The sequence below is a fragment of the Zerene cesonia genome, chromosome 10 (assembly GCF_012273895.1).
Source record: "Zerene cesonia ecotype Mississippi chromosome 10, Zerene_cesonia_1.1, whole genome shotgun sequence".
NCBI classification, from domain to species: domain Eukaryota; kingdom Metazoa; phylum Arthropoda; class Insecta; order Lepidoptera; family Pieridae; genus Zerene; species Zerene cesonia.
In genome coordinates this window covers 6,472,701-6,494,717 of record NC_052111.1, presented here as the reverse complement: position 1 = coordinate 6,494,717, position 22,017 = coordinate 6,472,701, and the positions used below count along the sequence as shown (strand labels likewise).

At 31.7% G+C, this 22,017-nt stretch overlaps 1 protein-coding gene across 8 annotated transcripts in view; it reads right to left on the bottom strand.

The window, feature by feature from the left end:
• Positions 1 to 22,017, bottom strand: part of LOC119829249 (guanine nucleotide exchange factor DBS-like) — a 74,972-nt gene that overhangs the window by 28,231 nt on the left and 24,724 nt on the right. For all 8 annotated transcript variants that reach the window (XR_005287802.1, XM_038351655.1, XM_038351649.1 and 5 more), the window contains exons 2-11: positions 20,788 to 20,989; positions 18,149 to 18,239; positions 17,496 to 17,726; positions 17,007 to 17,140; positions 16,050 to 16,169; positions 14,507 to 14,627; positions 13,277 to 13,427; positions 13,049 to 13,203; positions 12,644 to 12,814; positions 11,901 to 12,038 (exon numbers count right to left, since the gene is read on the bottom strand). Coding sequence is in view for 7 of the 8 variants with exons in the window: in XM_038351655.1 (XP_038207583.1) it covers positions 11,901 to 12,038; positions 12,644 to 12,814; positions 13,049 to 13,203; positions 13,277 to 13,427; positions 14,507 to 14,627; positions 16,050 to 16,169; positions 17,007 to 17,140; positions 17,496 to 17,726; positions 18,149 to 18,239; positions 20,788 to 20,989 (1,514 nt within the window). In the remaining variant the exon portion in view is untranslated. The remainder of the gene's footprint in view (positions 1 to 11,900; positions 12,039 to 12,643; positions 12,815 to 13,048; positions 13,204 to 13,276; positions 13,428 to 14,506; positions 14,628 to 16,049; positions 16,170 to 17,006; positions 17,141 to 17,495; positions 17,727 to 18,148; positions 18,240 to 20,787; positions 20,990 to 22,017) is intronic.

Genomic DNA, 22,017 nt, shown 5'->3' with positions numbered 1-22,017 from the left:
AAACTCGAACCTCATTCATTCAGACCAAATATGCAACCAAAATAATTTCTTGGCAGAGAAATATCTGAAATTTAAGAAAAAATTTATAACTGTTGGCTTAAAGTTTTGAAGAACCGAATGAAGAAATACATATTCAACGCATGTAATAGGTATTTTTACGCGTTGAATATTTATTCACCCAAAAAATGAGTTATCCGCATTCAATTTAGTTATTTTGCAACATGTGAATAGTCAATCAATTTGAGTATATTTAAATTAAGATTACATAGGGAAAACGAGTGATGTGAGTTTTCTTCCGCGATACGCAAACAAACGAAACACGATTGATTTTTAAACGAATGCATAATTCAGGACACGTCAATGTTTTCACATACTTACAGTTGATATGTAAATATAGTAGTGAAGCGAACAGTTTTGTTAATAATTACTTTATTGCAAAGTATACTTCAATTAAACAGTTTCTCCTCCAAACCATATATTATGTTTATTACGAAGACATCAGCATTTTGGTAAATAAATCAAATTGCAGTTAATATTTTCCACGAAATAATTTTAATTGGCTAGAAAAAACTAAATATGAACAGAGTTAAGCATGAATGCATTGTAAAAATATACCTATACTAAAAATATATAGATATACACATGAATTTTAATCAAAGATATTCTGTTACATAAATTAAATACATCTAATGTTTCGTCGCATTTAGTTACAAACGTAGCTTCGGAACTGGTATAACACTTTCGTTTCTAAATAAAACAGAGAAATCAACACAGAGTAGGACAATTCCGTGATTCAACGTTAACCGACCGAATGTCCAACGCTTGAATATTTTGAAGAAATTTGATAATGTAAATTATCAAATACATAAATTTACGTTGAAGTTTACAATTTTTGCAAATCGAAATGTTTGCGTTCTATGCACGCTGAATACATATTTTAGTTTCATTGATTATATTACCGGTATAGAATCTCAGGGTAGGTTTTGTTACGCAAGTTTCTGAGAAGAATGCGGCTATGAAAGCTTGTTCCAGCTAACTTGAGTGTAGAGTTACTAAACACGGTTTCGGTTTAAACAACAATAACATAATGTAATCATACAAAATACGAATGTAACTGGAGGCAGTCGTAGTTATCGATTTTTTGTTCTTCGTTCGCTAAACTAATGTGAAAATATACAGTAGCAGAGAAGACGTGACCAAGATTAGAGAATGAGTAGAGAGAAAAACATAAAATATAAGAAACATAAAACATTTCAAACGTTGTTAATACTATGGATATTTATCAAGACACGGAAATCACACCACAAGGGAACGACAAAGAAGCGTGTTTCACATAATAAAGTTGCTTTTACACATTCACCGATCTAAGAAATATTCTAGCTATACTAGGAGTGCTTGCGTACCTAGTGTAATTGCGACATTGCGCCATATTCGCATGCCATATTAAGTGTAACCACTTTCCTATTTTAAGTTATTTTATAGTAATTGACGTAATGTAAAATTGTAAATACACGATTGTCACTTAGGAATTATAGAATGTAATTTGCCAATTTTCATTCTAAAAAAAAAATAGAGTGAAATTCAATCTACGAGTCAAGTATATTTGACGTTAGGTTGACATAAAATTCACGTCATAACATTGAAGCCAATAAATCTCAATTATTCCGAATATGGATCTTATATATAAGCAACTGTTGATTACGAACTATAATCATCATAATAAAGAAACTGGAAATGTACAACAGAAGAAATAAAAAATAATAATAGTGTAGATACTCTGCCTTCATGTAAAAAAAAGTGAACAGTAGAAATACATCTTTTATTAGCCACCAGAACGTATTCACTACAATTTTAGAGCATGATAAACTGTTTTGACACGAAACCAACCAAATATAGAGATCGTAGACATAAATTTTTACATTTGGAATGATAGGCAATTTCGATATCCGAGTATAATTGAAATCGTCCGATCAAATCGTAATATTTTTAGGCCACGGGCATTGATTGACGGTAGACGTCTAAAGCAGATTTCACACATCACGATTACGCAGCAAAATGTAATCTATGAGTACCAAGAGTCCAAGTTGTGTTCGCCATTGAACTTTCGATTAATAATTAACAGATTCGACTTGATTGTAATGTATGACCTACAATTTGAAAGGTATACAGTGTACTAAATTCTTACGAAACATTTCTGCAGTAATCAATGAATCCAAAATTACAAAATATAAAGAGTACGATTGAAAACAGCGTGACTTCGAGTTATATTTACTTCCCTTGTAGGAAATTTATATGATGAAAACGTTTAACAATAATTCGAATGAATTATTATTGAATCCAGTAACATCATTATTTACACTGCAATGGTAAAGGAAGAAATTTATGACACGATTTAAATACAATAATTTTATTTAAAAACATACTGTACTTTCATTTTATATAACTTTTAAGAACATAGCGTACAATTTATACAGTTAGTAACGGTTGTTAATCTTTATAAAAGGTAACCGTTTTCTAAATTATAATATCTACGTAAATTTTGTATAAAAATGTACGTGGCCGTTAATTAATTAACATTGGCTTTTATTGTAAACTTTGTATAACATTTAAAAGACATTCTCAACATATAGATTAATATGACATATGCAAATAAGTATTAAGTACTTTAGTGATTGTAAATGATGTATTTTATCATTCGGTTTTTGGTCTCAACGGTTTTGTTTTATAAGGTTGAAACGATATAGTTTATAACCTATTCCAAGTTACAAACTATAATTTACGATTCACAAAGAAATATAAAGCCCAATACTATACAAAATAATTTTAGGGACGAAGTCTTAATTAATATTTCAAATGCACGATTTGTGAAAATTTCTTGTATGCGTCTATCAAAATATTTTTTCTTTATTTATGATTTTAGTTAGCAAATTGTGTATTACGCTTTGAAGGCAATCAAATCACAGGCACGCACCATATGCTGTATTTGAGCAATATTTTATAAAGCGTAGGAGTAAATCAAATGGCTTTTATCGAGGTGCGTTTATGTCTTCTTCCAAGTTGGGCAAATATAATGGTCACAGCTGTAATGGACATACGCGGCCACCAACTAATATAACGAAATGTGGTCCGCCCACAGCGTTCCTAATTCAGATTGCGACCGTGATATTAAAAGTCAAGTTTGAATTTCATTTTGAAACGTATACATACCATGTAAGAGAAAAAAATACCTGTATTCAGTACACTACATTTATCCGTTGTTTCGACTCTTATAAGAGGGTGCATGTTATCTACTATGTACGGTCTATCCTTTAAGGACCTAAACATTCTGTATGATTTTTATCGTATGTTGACAGCGTATTATGTGATTTATTACATTTTGCATGTTTTAATAGGTATAATTTAATAGTTAAAAATGAGGCTGGTATTTGTTTGTATTAAGTACAAGTACAACTTGATTATAGCTTAAATAATAAGGTTCGATTGTAAAACGTAAACGTGTTTTATTTACTTCTTGTTAAAAAAACATACTTCTGTTTTCATTACTTATATACAAACATAAGCAGCATACCAAGACAGCATAATATTGAAGGTAATATTGTTATAATATTAATTGAAGTACAAGTCAACTAATCGAAGGTGGACCTCTGGCTTCGCAATTTGATTTGCATAAACAGTTACAAAACTATTTTTATACTAGTTAATATATCTTGCTTTGCTTGTGTTTCAATTAAAAATACACTATTAATAAAATAAAAACTGAGATGACTCCAAAGCTTGCGCCTTTCTTACAAAAAATACGCAAGCTAGAATAAGATTATAAACGTTGCCTTATATGAACCCGTTTCAACCTAATTCTGATTGATACTTATAAATGACTACCTATCTGGTTATTCCAACTTCGCCCATCGCTTAATGAAATTACAGATTTTCAATGGTGAAAGAATTTTTGAAACGGGTCCGGTATTTTTATATGAAAACACTAGCAAACCCGGCGAACTCCGTTTCGCCACCAGATGGCTGTATGTGAAAAATGATTTTCACACTTTTCTGTTGAAATTTTTCCTGAATGTTCTTTGCTATAAACCTCACGGAGCTCGAGACCTTTCCAACGAATGCAAAACCATGGAAATCGGTTCGTGCGTTCTGGAGTTATAGCGTCAGGAAGGAAAACCCGACTTATTTTTATATAGTAGATAACAAACATACAAAACTACAAAAGTTTTCTCTTTTGGTATAATATTGGCGTTGACCGCCTCCTTGGCACAGTGGTTAACGTGTGAGTGTAGAACCGAGGGGTCTTGGGTTCAATTCCCGGTGGGGACGCACAAAAAAAAAATGTCTCGGTCTGGCAGGACACAGAAGGCTGATCACCTACTTGTCCGTAAAGAAAATCGATCAGTGAAACAGATGTACATCATCTGCCCCATACCTCACTAGGGGACACGGGACTTCACTTATAATATTGGCGTAGATATAGTCCAAGAAAATGGGTAGGGTAAATGCGAATTTGAGATTAAAACTTGAATTTTTGATATAATTTACTTTGAGGAATCTAAAAACGAACTGTGCAAGTTTCCCCTCCCCATCCCCTACCTTCTAACTACCCTATCTCAGTTAATTTCAATTTTAGGAAAAAAAGTCATAGAAACATTTTTGTGTAAAATTTTACGCTCTACAAATTTTATTTAAAACTTTTTTTTCTAACACTTACGGTTTCGCCAAAATTTCAAAAAAACGACTTTATTTATTTTTTTTCACCCCTTCTCGGGGGTGAATTTAAAAAAAACTTGCACAGTTCGTTTTTAGATTCCTCAAAGTAAATTATATCAAAAATTCAAGTTTTAGTCTCAAATTCGCATTTACCCTACCCATTTTCTTGGACTAATAAGAATCTTTCATGTGCTATGTTGTTATTTTAATTGTATTATAAAAATAAAGCAGAGGTGAGGTGAAAAATGGAACTCGTTTAATAGACAGAGTAAACGTAAAAATTATCATATCAGATGAAAGTGAATTACGAGTCTACATGGCATCACGTATGATAATCACCAGTGGACCAACAATTTTTGCTTTCATTTAACCTTCGACGGGACCTTAAAGTAGCCTCACCAGTGACCGGACGTACGGTATGCCGATGATATTATTATGATAAGCGAATGCTGCCTTATGTAATTATTGTTTCATTACCAAACGTTGAGACTTTTAAAAATATTCCAGAAACGACTAATTACGATTGTTTGTGGCTATGTTAAGGATAATCATATAAGTTTATGTTTTAGTTTAACTATAATAAATATTTATGAATGGTGACGTAAAATCTGTATGCATTTGTTTATGTTTGATCGCTTTGTGTTAAATTTTATTGTGTGTGTCGAATACAAGTCCTACTTCAAATTATGAGAAAAAATCTGGATTGTTCCTTTATTTATATTCTGCCATAAATCGTAACATTTTATTACTGTTTTGTGAATCAGCCATAATTTATGTGAATCTCTACATCCTTTATAGTGTGTCGAACATTCTAAATATAAAGAGATGTAAACAAATTACAAATAATTAAGATACCTTTTTTGACTACTAAAATCCGCCAAAAGCTTGCTCGCGTAGACAAAGGAAAATATGTTTACTTGTATTCATTACGTAATATCCGTTCTCAGGGCTCATGCCTCATATAATATCTATATAGTCACAAATTTCGTCTAAATCTCTTCAGCGGTTTAGGCGTGAACAAGAGACAGACATCCAGAGTTACCTTCGCATTTATAATACTAGCATGCATGCATGTTTATGTCTTCTTAGTTTTCAAACATAATAGAAACGCAATATCTAAGCTAACAAAGTGTCAAGTATGTATTATGTATATGTATTTCACAGCTAGGTATTCAAATATTGCCTAATAAACGTCATGGTTAGTGCGGAATGTTGGTGAGTTAGTGTAGGTATGTGCTGCGTGGTTAATGAACCGTGGTTATATATTATGTACTTCGTCTAAGAATCCCGTTGAAGTCACAAAGACATAACCGCAGCTAATTACCGGTGTGTTAAGGTTAGTTGAGCATAGAAATACTTATTTGAGACAATGCTAAGATAGGTATGCAAAATTATATTACCATTGTATTTTCATTTGGTAAAGATATTTTGTGTGAATATAAACCCACGGTTATGGATTTATAATTTGGGACGAATTCAATTATGGATGGAACTTTAAATACAGTAAATCTATACGTGATTAATTTTTTTGAAATAAAAAATTTAACACGTTTAAAAACACAATAATTTCGTGAATCTAATGAGCTATTAAACGAGCTGTAAAGTATGCTACGTATACACAGGCTTTTAAACTCACCACGTGTGGTGTGACAGGAAAAAATAAACAGCTAGAATAGTACTTATTAGGCCATTGATGGCTTCTATGGCGGGTGGTTTCTCATGAAGTGGTCCGTAAAATGTGTGAGATAGCTTAGCTTCCATTGTTCGGAGCCTACACAATTGTCTCTATGGTAAAAGCGAACACTTCCTTTGCAAGTTAAGGGACACTCATTAGCTCTACGTGACTATCTAAATTTACGTACAGTGTCGTCGTTATCGGATAAAATACATTAAAATAGACAATTTGTTCTAGTTCGAAGGTGTATTATTTATTATATATCAAAGTATAAATGTAAATACAGTGCATAAAAATTGCAGTGTTATAACAAATTTTCAATGTATGTTTCACATTTTTAGGCAATTGTATTATCAGTTTTCCGATAAACATAGAGACTGAAAATCTAAGGCATGCTAATAAACATCGTAAAAATACCAACCAGAATATGGTAGCTGGTATGGGGTTCTATTATTCATAAAAGACAATGTTATTAATTTATATATTCAAAAAGAGATTAAAAATATAGTTTTTCTGATATGCTATATAATGATGCAATGGGGTATACATACTTCTATAATAAATTGAACGGTAACAAAGCTAATATTTAGTTAATACGAAATATGATGCAGGTGTGACGGCATTTAACGAGTTAGTTCCATGCTATTGTCGGCTATGACATAATGTGTGTTCATTGTATACAGTGATATAGATATTAGATAGCGAATTGCGTTCACCTTGGATACCTTGAGAGCAGAATCTTGAGGAAACTAGATTTGTTGCTACGTTTAAGTACGTCTTACGTATGTCACTAAATTTTTTACCTTTATTTTTATTGTATGAATTTAGCAGTTCAATGATTTGTTAATACGGAAAATAACGACATTATAATTCAAAAGTAAAGGGATGACTTATATTATCTATAATATCTATCAATATTTAATAAGTTTTTATATATGAAGATATCATATATAGAAAGTTTCAAATATCAAAAACAATTGATGCTTTTTAGAAAAACAACGTAAAATCAATAAAAAATCTAAACTCGTTTAATTTGTAGTGTTTCACACATGAAAAATATTAAATTGTTATTCAAAGCAGTTGTGCAGTTAAAGAGGTCCGTTCATATAACCTTGATCATGCATTCCTCAGAACGGGAAGTAAGCCCCAAGAGGTTGCGCCTAGTTATTAACATTATTTCAACAATACTATTTAAACTCTGATGCTTTATGGTATATACCTTAACGTAATCTATTTAGATAACATAGTTAAATTTATTTGATGGATACATAATACGCCAGGTCAACGGTAGTCATTTTTAAATAAGGAAGTATGTCATACACATTTTCCGAAAAAGAGTATAAAATCACCAGCAGCTTTTACATTTTATAAGAACATCTAACAAGCTCTGGTGACACCGTTCATGATTCCAATTTGATTTTCTCGGCGCTTCATTCAATTGTAATTGACTGTCCCTTTGTTCCTTTGGCCTAGATTTCATTCGCAACTTGCAGCTGCCTCGTTGGTTTCATAGCACTATCTTTATAGCAAATGTTTTCTTTTCAAATTTGTTATAATGTTTAACTATTATTGAAGTCTTTCTTTTTTTCACTTTATTTAGATATTTGAGTAGGTACCAAATGTTGAATTTTAGCTGTAAGTGTAGTATATATTATATAATAATTAAAAGAAATCCGTTTTGTCTAGTGTTTTAAATAAAATAGATACAGTAACGATGTCTCTTGTAAAAATATTTGAAATTTCGACAATTAACTCATTAAATAATTCGGATTTTTTAATTGTATTAAAAGACAAGTTTTTAGTAATAAATAGGTACAGTAGTTACAGTAGTGATTACTGATTACACGATAAAAGTTACTGTTATAGAAAAGAAAGGGTCCGGAAGTTCATCGAACGCTCTAGCGTTTATTTGTTCTAACAAATGCAGACTACTGAAGCGAAACACAAATAGATAACAATTATAGCTAACATCCGATCATGTGTCGTCACGGATATTACACCGCGCCCTACGATTATGTGTGATCACTTTCACTAACACCATATTTAAAGTGATCCATACTGGTATCGACCAAACTCAGTTCCGCTATGTTTTGATTCGTGGTTGTGATATGAAGTAATATTGAATAATACTACGAACATCATAGTAGAATCCGCCAAGTTTTTTGGCCCCGATAGTTTATAAATATTTACATCTTACAATGGTTCATGATAGAATCAATATTTTTTCTACTTCTAGGAAATTTTTAGTTGTAATTATCATTCCAGATATAAGATTATTAATTAGGAAACGTTTTATTGAACTTAAATAAAAAATACGATTCAAAATATAAATAAACTAAGCAGGAAAAAGCTATAAAATATAAGTTCAATTTGCAATATCCCGGACTTCCTTTCGTAAACTTTAAACATCGCCAAATCATATAAATCAACAGATACTTCCTATACTATACATAACAGACCAGTAGCCACCAATGTTCCAAGGAAGTTAACTCGTCCACAGACCTGCCCTAAAGGTCTGATTAGTTACCAATACACCTGATTGCTACTAACCACCTTCCTGCAATGTAGCCCTAAAAAGTGTGTTACTCAACTATTAGATACTTATATAAACTGGTTACTTTTTACTTTCTAACTAGGAAATTAGCAGCAATGGAAAAAATGTGAACGACAATTTTGTCGTTTAATGTTTAAATTCGTTTTCTTTTTTTTAAAGGTCTGTTTTTTTGTGTTTATGGTTGATTATGATAAATTATATATTATTATTATAAGAAAAATAATTTTCATGCTATAAATGTATTAGTTGTACTAACAGTCTCAAGAACCGCGGAAGATTATCGAATCATTGGGTATGATTATGTTTTTGGCCAGTAAATTTTTATAAAGGTCCCTATAAATTCGTATTGAAACAATAAATGCTATGTTATACCCAACAATGTATAGAAAATAAGTACATTGTATTCAGAGTTATGTGAAAGTTTTACAATATCGAATATAGAAACTGTCAAGTCAATCAAATGCCAGAAAAAATTATATCAATATTCAAGAGACGTTCTAAGGGCTATAAACTAGGTACATGGGACATAGTACACCGTCCAAATGAAACGCACGTGGTGAAGCATATAAACACGTCATAACTCATGCGTGTTACGAAAGTTACGCATACGTTTAAAGCAGATATTTATAAATAACTAACTGTTCGTCCCGGCTTCACCCGTGTTTCATACTTCATTTATAGCCTATGTCACTCAGTGAAGTTGCAGCTTGTAAGAAAGAAAGAAAAAGGTGAAACAATTTTTGAAATCGGTATCTCAATATAAATATGTCGGAATTTCGGTATCGGTCTTTATAATATTGTGGTAGATAAATATTGTTGTATATCTTAACGCCTCCTTAGAGTGTATCAAGGAAAGATATAAGAGAGATCCTGGGTAGTGGATTCTACGAAACATGGGCTGTGAGAAGAAGAAAGAAGATCACCGGGCGTGATAACGATCATAAAAATGTTCAAATAGACTTTTAAACGGATTTTAAACGTGGAGAGTCTCTCCGTTACCACGTTCGGTGTAAAGTGTTCGAAACGTCGGGTTAATAATATAATGAATAAATCGCGTTTAAAATCCGTTTAAAAGTCTTTAATTTCTAAATGCATAATACTCGCGTCAAATCAAACACAAGAAAATACAATGTTCAGATACCTATTCCACTTAAAACTATGCGAAAGTGCAACAAAACTGTTTTATAAATGTAACTTTAGCACGTCACTTTGTTATTATTATACTTAATGGTAAACATCCATCAATAATAATTCCAAAATGTAGTCTTTTTAACTTTAAATCATTACTTACATTTACATTACATGTTAAATGTAATATCAGTCTATGATTCCTACGTAATTAAGGAATTAAGAGTTACAAATCGCAAAACTCCAAAAATATATGAAATATCCGCGTGAACCGTGAAAGCAATAGATATTCGTGACCTCCACTTTCGCATACTTTCCATACCCGACACTGGTTTTGGCAACACGATCTAATATACTTGATTTTATGTTTTAAGCATCATTAATGACGCAATAATTAGCATATATTCGCTCGATGATACAATTCTTGATTTGAGTATCATAATGTGTTAACAAATCTTATATAAAGCTGGTAAACAATAGAAAAACATCACAATAAAGATACATACTAGTCTCAGTTGTTTTTGTATGGTACATGCTTGTTATTGTTGATATATTTTTGACCGACATCAAAATAAGAGATTTTAATTTTTTGTGTTCGTTATCTCAAAACATCGGCCGGGTGAATCGACTTTAATAATTTTTTTCATTTGAAATCTAACTCCTTCAGTTTGGTTAAAAAAAAATACAATTTGTAGGCGGTATATATATAGAACAATTATTATATTCCTTTGGTTTTAAATTCACATGAACAAACCGTTTTTCAACGATGAGAGATTGACATTTCGAAGTGATTTCAAAATATTGTATTAGAAGTCGTTTCACTAATTAAAATATAACGATGTATTAATTGTGAAACTAATCTCACTATAAATTATAAAAAAACAATTCCATCTTTTATGATTCTATTGCAAAGGATTTAGCAAAAGATATTTATGATGCAATTGAGGTCAGTGTTTCAGAGAATAAAGATTTAATATTTAGAAAGAATAATAGATATCGTTTTCATTTTGCATAAATCGAATGCTAAAGATCAATAGGTCGACTTAGTAATGCATCGAGTTAAATCCTATATAAATGTATTAAATATATTTTTTTCAAATCATTTGCTGGAGGGACATTTTGGTCAGTTCGTAATAAATTTACTATCTATTAGGATTTAAGAAACTACTGTAAATATTCTTTACATCAGAATCTTAACAGTACAAATTCTTACAAATTGTGATTTATTTAATGAATGATAAAATACATTCCTATTTCAATTTAAGTGAAGCGTAATCTTATCAATCACATGCATTACAGACTCGCCAATAGTAAAAGCTGATACCTCTTTACTATGCTCCTTTCAAGGACAATTATTACCCGTATAGTGCTCTATATAAGGTACACTTTCATCTACACGATTATTATGCCATTCCCGTACGTACTAGACGCTCTTGAAACGCCGAATTAAGCGTTACAAACTCACTTTGAATATTTATGAGCGCATTTTGATGACATAGGCGATGATTGCATGTACCTGGGAGGGTTCGAAGGATCTTCTTCAGTCTTTTTCATTACAACTTTTCCGTAGATAAAAATTTTGTTTTTTTTTTTCGTATACGATAGAAACTAAAGTAATTGCTAAGTGAAAATAATTACTTTCAAAATTATAATGTGTTCTTTCTAAGAATGCATTTAAAGTATAAAACATTTTACGAGACCGTAATTCTAACAGTACGACATTATTAAATTACCATACCGCTTTCTAGATCAATGTCAAGCAGATAACGCGTGTAGTACGTATCCGAAAAGGAGTATTCTGGAACATTCTAGAATATTCGCGAAAGTTCTGACCTGTTCGACGGGCGGCTGCAGCGCAGCGCTCTGCGGCGGCACAGACTGCACGGGGCGTGCAGGTTTTGCCGCCGCTCGCTGCAGCGTCGCACGCTTCACCGTCACCATCAGCCAAACGTCCTCCACCCTTTGTGACACCTGACAATATTATTTAGATTAATATGGAGGGATCGTTCCTAGAGGTGACACGCTATAGTAAAATACGGATATGTCTTACTAGCCATCCACCCCCGCGTTGCCTGCGTAAGCAAAAAAATTCCCGTTGGAATGAGGTGTTTCATCGTGGTTTAAAATAGCCCATATCATTCTCTAGCCTAATAACTATCTTCAGACACATAAATTATATGTCGCTAAATTGCGATATTGAAAAAGACAATTATACAAACAAATAACTAAACAAACAAACAGAAGTAATGGTGTCCTTGGTAAAAATAGAATTTTTTAAATCAGTCTAACAGATTTTAACTTTCGTCTACTACTAGTAATCGTTAGAAATAAAAAATAAACAGAAAAACAAAAATTCGAATCAATAATCTCTAAAATTTCGATTTTGACTATAATTATTAAAATTCAAATGTTATGATTTTTTTAAAAAAGAAAGTGACTTTATTTTAATATTATTAAAAAATTAATATGTATTGGTTATGTCTGTATATTAATCTCATTATGCTTTTAAAATTATTGAAATAAAATCCATCAACACTCAGAAATTAGTCTAATTCATTAATATAATTATGTTTTACCTGAGTGACAAGCGCTCGAGTTTCTTGCGTTGCAGTCTGCATAAGCATGTCTCGGAATTCATCAGGTGACGTAAGACCAAAGCTTTTTGCGTCTTCTAATAACTTGTCCACGGCTATTAGGCCACCTTCTCCAGCTAAAATCTCCACTCCCGTTGTGCACCACTCGTTTGCCTAAATTAATAACAAATTCGATTATTCGAAATGGAAATTTTTGAAATTAGAATACTGTTGTTTGTTTTTTTTTTTTAAGAACATTATTTTATTATTAATTAATTATTAATAATTTTGTTGAAAATGCAACAAAGTGAAACACCAATAATTTGAGTCACAAAAATAATATAAAATTTGACAATCTGTCTCTACTTTAAATCATTGTTTTTTACTTACTATATTAATTTAATTTACCTTGTCTATTCTATCCATCAGCTCTCTTGCTTTTGTTAAAAGTAAATTTCGTTTTTGTATTTTGTCAATTAGTAAAGCACTAGTTCGTCTTAATTCTTCACATTTCGATTCTATATGGTCCACTGAACTTAAAGGATCTTGCATTAATTTTTCACCTAAAAATATGTTATCGTTAAATTATTTCATATTTTTTAGGTATAGGTTTGCTTATATGCTAAAAAGGCATACCTTCATCAATTACTAATGATGCGGCATCGAGATCACAGTTACATAATTTTTCAAATTCACTAGCTTCTTCTAAGAGACCGTCAACTCTATTAGCAGTTTCTCCAACTTCAGTCATATCGCATGCCGTCTTTAAATGTGTATCTAAAGTAGCCTGGGAAAATATAAATTTTGGTTATTAAATATAAAACCTTTTTCGATAAAGCACCGCTCCTGTCCGTATATTTCCATTATTACACATTAGGCATTTAAAAAAAATATGAAGTGTCAAAAAATTACGTTGCGAAGTGTCGTTTGTCAAATTAACCTTAAAATGGCGATATTAATTTTTAGTTATTGACACAAATATAAATCAAGAACTGTGGAAATATGACTTTAGATATTATATGTAATTTTCGTAAGTGCAGAAGATCACTATCTAGCCAAGCGTGGGTAACAACTTGTTCACATGCTTTTTGCGTTGAACACGGAAAAAGCGAATTTAAGCGTAACGCTGAGAATTCATTAACATGTCCCGCGTGTGGAAACGAATTACGTGATAAATTCGACGTAATTCAAGCTGATCTTAAACCAAGCGAAACATTTAAGTCAATTGTATTGGCGGGTTTAAAACCAGATACTATTATGGATGTCGCAATGCGAGCGATGTCGTTTTGGTCCTATCAAGTAGAGCAAGAAGCCTTATATCAAGAAAGCTTAGCTAAACATTCAAGGGAAAAGCTACAATGCTTAGAAGAAATTAATAACATAAATACACAGAAACTCAAAGCCGAACTAGAAACTTGTAAACGAAAAATAGCGTCACTACAAACAGATTTTAACAAGAAAAAGAAACAAGCAGAAGAATTAACTGCGAAATTAGAAGATAAAACGAGGAAACTGCAAAAACTAACATTTGAGTTGGATTCACATAAAAGAAGAGACTTTAGAACAAATAATTTTGAAGAAACAAGTGTAAATAATCAAGAAAAGTGCATGGATATATCTGAATTAGTTGTGAACAGAGTACCATCTGAACCATTTGTCTTTAGACCCATGAAAGAAGTAGAAGATTCCCGTAGAATTATGTGTTCTCCGAAAACACCAATTTTTGATTTTCGACATAAAAATAAACAATCAACAAAATTTGAATTCAGACCGATACGATCTTAAGACCTAAAGGAATGAATTAATGATGTATATAACTTTAGTTATTTGTGAAGTGTACCTAACTTAAGGATAAAATAAAATTACCTGCATTTGTTTAAAATTTAATAAAAATGTTCTAAATTTCAGCCAATGGTTTAATTTCATTGAATGTTTCTTCCAGAAATTATCAAATTGTTTCTCAGTCTCTTCAAGTTGTACAAGTAGCCTGTAACAATTAAAAAAAAAGCTTTTAAGTACAGTTTTCAATATATAACACTACCTATCATATAACGACACCTTTTTAAAATACATGTGTATAAGGAATGGATTTACTTTTAAAATGTGACTTTACTGCTATATAAAATAGTTCACAACAAAAATTATGCGCTACTGAATCAAATTTTATATTTAAGCATATTGCTTCTTATTGGTTTTTTATTTAATTAAGCATTTTTCTTCCTAATTATGCAACGATTTCACTCGGAAGTGCAATAGACAATTTGAATGTTAGCTAATATAGATTTATAAAACAGATTTAAATACATACACGAAATATATTACGATATCCTACTAATATTATAAACGTGAAAGTTTGTAAGTATGGATGTATGGATGTTTGTTACTCTTACACGCAAAAACTAATAAACCGATTGCAATGAAATTTGGTACGTAGATAGCTGGACAACTAGAATAACATATAGGCAACTTTTTATCCCGATATTCCTACGGGATACGGACTTACGCGGGTGAAACCGCGGGGCGCAGCTAGTTATTTATAAAGAAGTGACTGCATACTATATTCCAGTTTCTTCTACAAAGGTTCAAGATACTTAGTTTAAATAAATTTATTCAAGGCGATGGCGACAGTGCTACAGTAATATTTATTTAGGACCAAGTATTTTAATTTAAAACAATTGAATTTAAAATCGGAGGCGCGGTAAATGTGTCAGTTTCTAAAAGCACATGAATATCGCCAATATATATGGGCATTGGTCCTTAAACTTGTTAATTAATTACTTTTTAGTATGCTTCTCCCCCATCTAACAGAAAAAGAAAATATATTAATGATAATATTAACTAACCAAATTATTATCAAAACAAACTATTGTATTAATATTGTGGCATTAGAAAAAACGTGAGTTTCGAGGATTTCTCACTTGTGCCTTATGGTGATTAGGAGTAAACAGGCTTTAATTTCAGAGAAATATAAAAATATGTATTAAGTTTATGATTATTTTTTCATTACACGTTCACCATTTTTTTTCTGGCCTTACCACCTTCCTCTACCTAACCTTTAGCACCCACAAGAGGATGTTATCCATTTTTTCAAAGACATTTTTATTTTACAAATAAACATACGTTCGCAAAATTACATAACATTTTCGTAAAAATCTATTCATGTCTATAAAAAGTCAATAACATTTTTTCTTATAATTTTCCGAATCTCCTGTATATCAATCTAACAGAGTGGTCTTTTATACATTTCAAAAATACACACTACATTTTGTATACTATTTCGAAGACCGAAAACCCTCATTGGGCAATAAAATAGCTCACAACGGCGTTAGTCACAGTGATAGAGCCATCGCAAAAATCGTGATATGGCTATAAACTTTTAATAAATCAAATTTATTTAACGTTTTATTACCTCTCAACGGCAGCCACGTGACTTATAATATTATATGTAAGATTTGGTTTTCGCACTTGCGTCAGCAATTCCTCGCCTTGCGACGTTGCCGACGCCAGTTCAGTTTTTAAAGCTTTATAACTGAAAAAAACAAAGAAATAACATTAATAGGCGGTTTCACTAGTTAAACTGAAACAAGAGTTAAAGCTCAGATACACTTTATGTTGTATAATTTCACATGTACGAAAAAGGGTTAATGTAACATATGTCATTTGCTATGTTTGTCTTAAATAAAACTGAAGATACTCGATAAAATGGAAGAGTAAGAAGTAAGAATGACCGCCTCCTTGGTACAGTGGTTAGCGCGTGAGCTTAGAACCGAGGGGTCCTGGGTTCGATTCCCGGTGGGGACGCAACAAAATATTCTCGGCCTGGCAGGACATAGAAGGCTGATCACCTACTTGTCCATAAAGAAAATCGATCAGTGAAACAGATGTACATCATCTGCACCATACCCCACTAGGGGACACGGGATTAAAAAAAAAAAAGTAAGAATGCTAAAGAAAATAATTTAAAAAGTTATCTATACTAATTTATAAAGCTGAAGAGTTTGTTTGTTTGAACGCACTAATCTTAGGAACTACTGGTCCGATTTAACAAATTCAGTGTTAGATAGCCCATTTATTGAGTAAGGCTATATATGTACGACGGGCGAAGACGGGGCGGACCGTTAATTTTTAATATAATTGGTCATTATTTGTAATATTGAAATTAAACAATCTTTTAACAAACTAATAAAGGAAATGATTCATAAATATCCAGAGAGAAAAGAATCAAATCACTGTAATAACTTTGCACATTTAACGAATCCATTGAAATTGGTTGATAATGCTTTAAAATTTCTACGCAATTTAGAACAAGGGATCGTGTTCGTAAATTGAGTGGCGGCCATAAAACAAAGTAAATATAGCCACTAACCTAGATTCTTGACAATCTAACAATTCTTTGGTTTGAGTGGGATCATTGCCCATGTCGCAATCGACGATCTCGTGCATAAACTCGTCCAGTTTAGTCGAGATTTCCTTCATTAGAGTCGAAAATTTCTCTAGCGCCTGTAAAAATAAAAGAAACTTTACTGTCTGTTCCAACACGATTTATTTTTTCCGTAGTTAATTAAAATCAGCTTTCCATACGGCGATCAGCTCAGTATGAAATTTCCCAGTTATCTACATTGATTCAGAGCGCAAGGGTATCATCATATGGTAAAAAATCTCACTTTAAATAACTATTTAGTTCTATTATAAAGGCAGACCCAATGAGTAAATTGTATTGCACAGTTTATATTTTCAAAATTTTAAATATTTAATTTGTCAATCTTAGCAGAGCCTCTTACATCCATTGCTTTATTTGTAAATATAATTAACTAAATATAGCAATAAGTAAAACTTCTCCAACGCAAACACTCACTATCCGTTGCTGTATCCATTCAGAATGCGAGTACTGTAATTCGCCCCCCAAGTCCGGAGTTAGTTGCGACTTGTCGAAGTGTTCATACAACTCGTCCACAGTAGAACAGACGAGCACCCTGAATCTGAACTCCTCCTTGAACAACTTACTGCTCACTTCAGACAGGGCTTTTTGTAAGAAACTGGCCGGCCGGAGGACGTATACCGCGTGGATAACGCCCGGGAAAAACTCCTGAAAATTATTTAGGATGGGTTAATACTTGATTTTTAAGGGTACGATAGTTAAAAGTGACCCTTTCAATGGTAAAAGTACTCTTTTACTCGATGTTAAAACATTTAACGTTAAATACATATTTTGATGGAAATAAATTAAAATTTTATACATTTAGAAATAATTTATAAAATATATGTATATATGAATATATGTAAACCTTTTATCAGGCTAATAACCAGAAGAATGGTGAAATTCAGGTCCAAATAATTTCTCATGATGTATTTATTATTTCAGCCTTGATTTACGTCCATATTGATGTATTTTAAGTTTTGGATGATTTAAAACAAATAATAAATAATAATGTACCTATAGGTAAAATAGTGTAATTGGTAATGTTTACATATTACAAAATAATACTGTATTGATTAAATAATACTCACGGATATCCTTAATAATGTTGCTTTAACCGAATTCCATCTGTCTTTCCGTCGATCTATTATTATATGGAAACCCATTTCCGCTTCTAACAATCTAAAACAAATAGAAAAAGACACTTAAAAATTTCCGTTCCGTTATAATAATTCGTACTTGCTATTAAAATTACTCTCCACACATCATTTTCATTGTGTTTCACTTTGTAAGACAAATAATAACAATAAGTACTAAGAAGTTTACGTGATTAAAAAAGTTTTGAGTTCGAACGAACGGAAACTACGGGAAACTAAAACAAAACATTTATCTCAAGTTGTACGACGCAGATAACGGTTTGTTCTCACGAACATAAAGCACATAACATTGGTGAAGGCGTCGAATTAACACTTACCAGTATTTAATTATGATTTTGTATTAGGATGTGATTGAGTGTTGCAAGCGCGAGAATATACTGTATAGGCATATATACGCATTACGCACTACCGTGCTTATACCAGTCGAGGTATTTGTTAGGATCTAATGCATAATTAACATAATGATTTAATCGTCAATTTTATTTCTAGGTACTACATTGAATTACGAATAAACTGTAAGAAAATATCCAATAAACTTTGAATACTATGAATAAACTCTATTGTTTATACTTTTCAAACTCTATTGTTTATACTTTTTATTTACTGTAGTATATAAATAGATAATAAATCAGCTACCGTCACTGTATTTAATGATATGATTAATTTAACTTTTAATTATAATCTAATATTAATAATCAAAACATTCCACGGATGAAAAAAGAAAACGTTTTATCTACAATTCTTTTGATGAAACTTAACTGAGCGTATTATCAGATAGATGCCTTGGGAGTTTCATCTCTAGATTATCTCATATTATCGTCCATTTCTGCTGGTTGCGCTTCGGTAAATCTACGATATTTGACCGTGTTTGAGATAATGTTTTTGTTATTTTTACATATTTACTTATTTTTATAACAACATTGGGATTATTTCTCGATGTAAACATTGAATGTAGACATAAAAGAGTAGCTAATGCTTTAATTATAATAATGAACACATAATCAAGACTATATTTAGATAAAAGAAACGTGTCATACATGGGAAGAAAAGCGTTTGCGGCAAACATTGCGTATAAATAACAGCATTCTAGAGATAACAAAATGCTTATACAGTAATATTAAATTTATTTTGGTATCGTTTAGCACAGAATATTTTAGTAGTAAGTTTCTTCACAGATGCTGAGCTGTCTATACGATAGTCTATATTTTCCTGGTTTTTTGTTTTGAAATGTTATGGCTTTTATACTGTTGTAAACATTTTATTACATGTGAGGAGCATCACTGTATCAATTAAATAACAACAATCTTAAATCTTGAAGGTCGTCTTGATGTCAATTGTACCTACACGCTCATATCTTTGATTCATATAACAATGTCATTTATAAGTATAAAGAAGAAAACGTAGGTTCCAGAATTCATGATTTATTCCTTTTTTTCTTAATAGATTACAACGTATTCATAGATAATTAACATAAAACCATAGATAAAATAATACTGATAAAACTTAAGAATTAGGAAAATCGGTGTGTGGAAATGCTTCATAGTGACGAGTAGTTTTAACTTTCAATAAACATATAATATACTTTCTATATCTACTTCTTCTACTGCGGTAAAGCCGAAATAAAATGCGTAGCTGATTTTCAATTAACGACATAAAGAGTTATGCGAATCTTCCCTACGCATGAAACGGCTCTCAGTTTAACTTAGAAAGTAACAAAAGTTGTATGATACTTTTAGATCATCTATCGGTTCTATAGTTATTTTGTTACGTTTCGTATCACGCCAGTCACGCTGTATCATCAGTCGCAACGGTTTGTGCCAATCTAACTTTGCTTTTATAAAATTTGGGCATTTTATTCATTTAATCGAGTTGTAGCACGCGACTTCGCAATAAACTTAGACGACTCGGATAAATTTGATCATATATTTTATAAGATACACGTAATAAACGAAATTATCTGTTATTTTCCAGGTTCCTTATTGAATTATTTCCTGTTACTCTTTGAGCCTTTTACATAACACAAATTGTTATCTTTTTGTCGCGTTTATTTTTATAATTTTTTTCCACGGGTGGTTTCCTTAGATTGAATATTTTGAATGATAATATAAATATACGCTTTCCTTGTATTATGTATGACGCATCAAACATGGCTGTTTGAATAATACCTATTTATCGTCTTTTTAAAAGATAGATATTAAAAAAAGTGGATGATACGTGGTAGATATCACTTCATTAAAAAAAAATATTTCTAATCCTTTTTATTAGTTTTAAATGCGAAAATATATTTTCATGTAAGTATTTTAGAATATTTACAGAATAGATTATATACGAATACTTTATTGATTTTTCCTTAAACGTTTTATTGAGACGAATGTTGAATGCTGAATATTATTTCAATGTAATGAATCTGTGATCTAATGAACTGAGTACGAATTTCTCCAAACATTTTTTAATTATATAACCATCCAGATTATAACTGTTGTTCGTAATATTAATAAACCAATTTTTACATTTTGTGTAAGTTTCTATACAATGTAACATGTACAATTTCAAATTTAAATATAACAACTCACGAGGGCACAGAAGTGAGGTAAAGCAGCAGCCGTCGGTATTCCGTAGCGGTGAGCACGTGGAAGTTGTTATTATCTGGGAACGTGATGAGTGGCCTGTGGTCCCGCGCCAGCCCGCCCGTGGCCAGCGCATACTGCGGTAACAGCAGCTCCCCCACGCTGCGCCCTTCGTCATTGTCGCTGCTGCAGCCGTCGCATTCCGCTTCTGGAATTGGTGGTTGATACAATTAAGGATGGAATTTACTATTTTTGTTGTATGGAGAATAATAGGTTTGAGACTTTTTTTTTTTTTTAGTTTTATAGCATTGAAATGCTTTATAAATAAGAAATTTTAATAAAAACTACAAATTAAATTTAACAAAAGGCCGCGTTCCATCGATACAATATTGTAATCATTGAAATAATGTTTCGTATTGGTTGTGATGGTTCTTAACCATCTCAATAGATGACGTGAGGCACCGAAAACATTTTATTACATATTGATAAAAAAACAAAACCGAAAGAGTAGAAGGGATCACGTGGCAGGTTCACGGGTGGCCGAGAGGCTAGACGTTGCTACGGTTCCGCAAAAAATGCGGGTTCGAATCCCGCCTCGTGATCAGGTTTGAGACTTTTAGTCCTACCACAGATTAGTAAATAGCTACGTCCTATTACAGACTAGTTAAAAGTTGCGTAGTATGTTAATCAATATCGATATACATTACCGTAACAACTATCAGGTGACTGTAGCATTTCTTCAGTTTTTGTGAAGATGTAACACATTAAGACTTCATCTATTACACATATATTAAAATACATAATTTACGACAATAATTACAACGAATGTCGTGTAACATGTTATACCAACAGTAATAAATTAGTTTATTTAATTTTATAAATGCGAAAGTTTTCTTCTACCTCCATTGTGTGCGTGAGTTCGAGGTTGCTACACGCTTGAATACATTTTGTTGAAATTCGTTAGATATAGATATCATAAATATTCTTCACACATGCTTCTACAATCTTACTATAATAAGCGTTCAATTATTTGGATGTTATTTATGTTTCAAATATATATTATTTTGAAAATGTACCGCACCATGTAGCTCCATCGGACTGGCAACAAAGGTATTCCATTTCCGATCAATTTCAGCGGATATCTAGGTTCCGACATGTATTGACAGAATTGAATAGCCATGCGGCGTGCCCGACTGTAAATGCTAGTATAGCTACGAACATTTTCTGTGCCTTCCA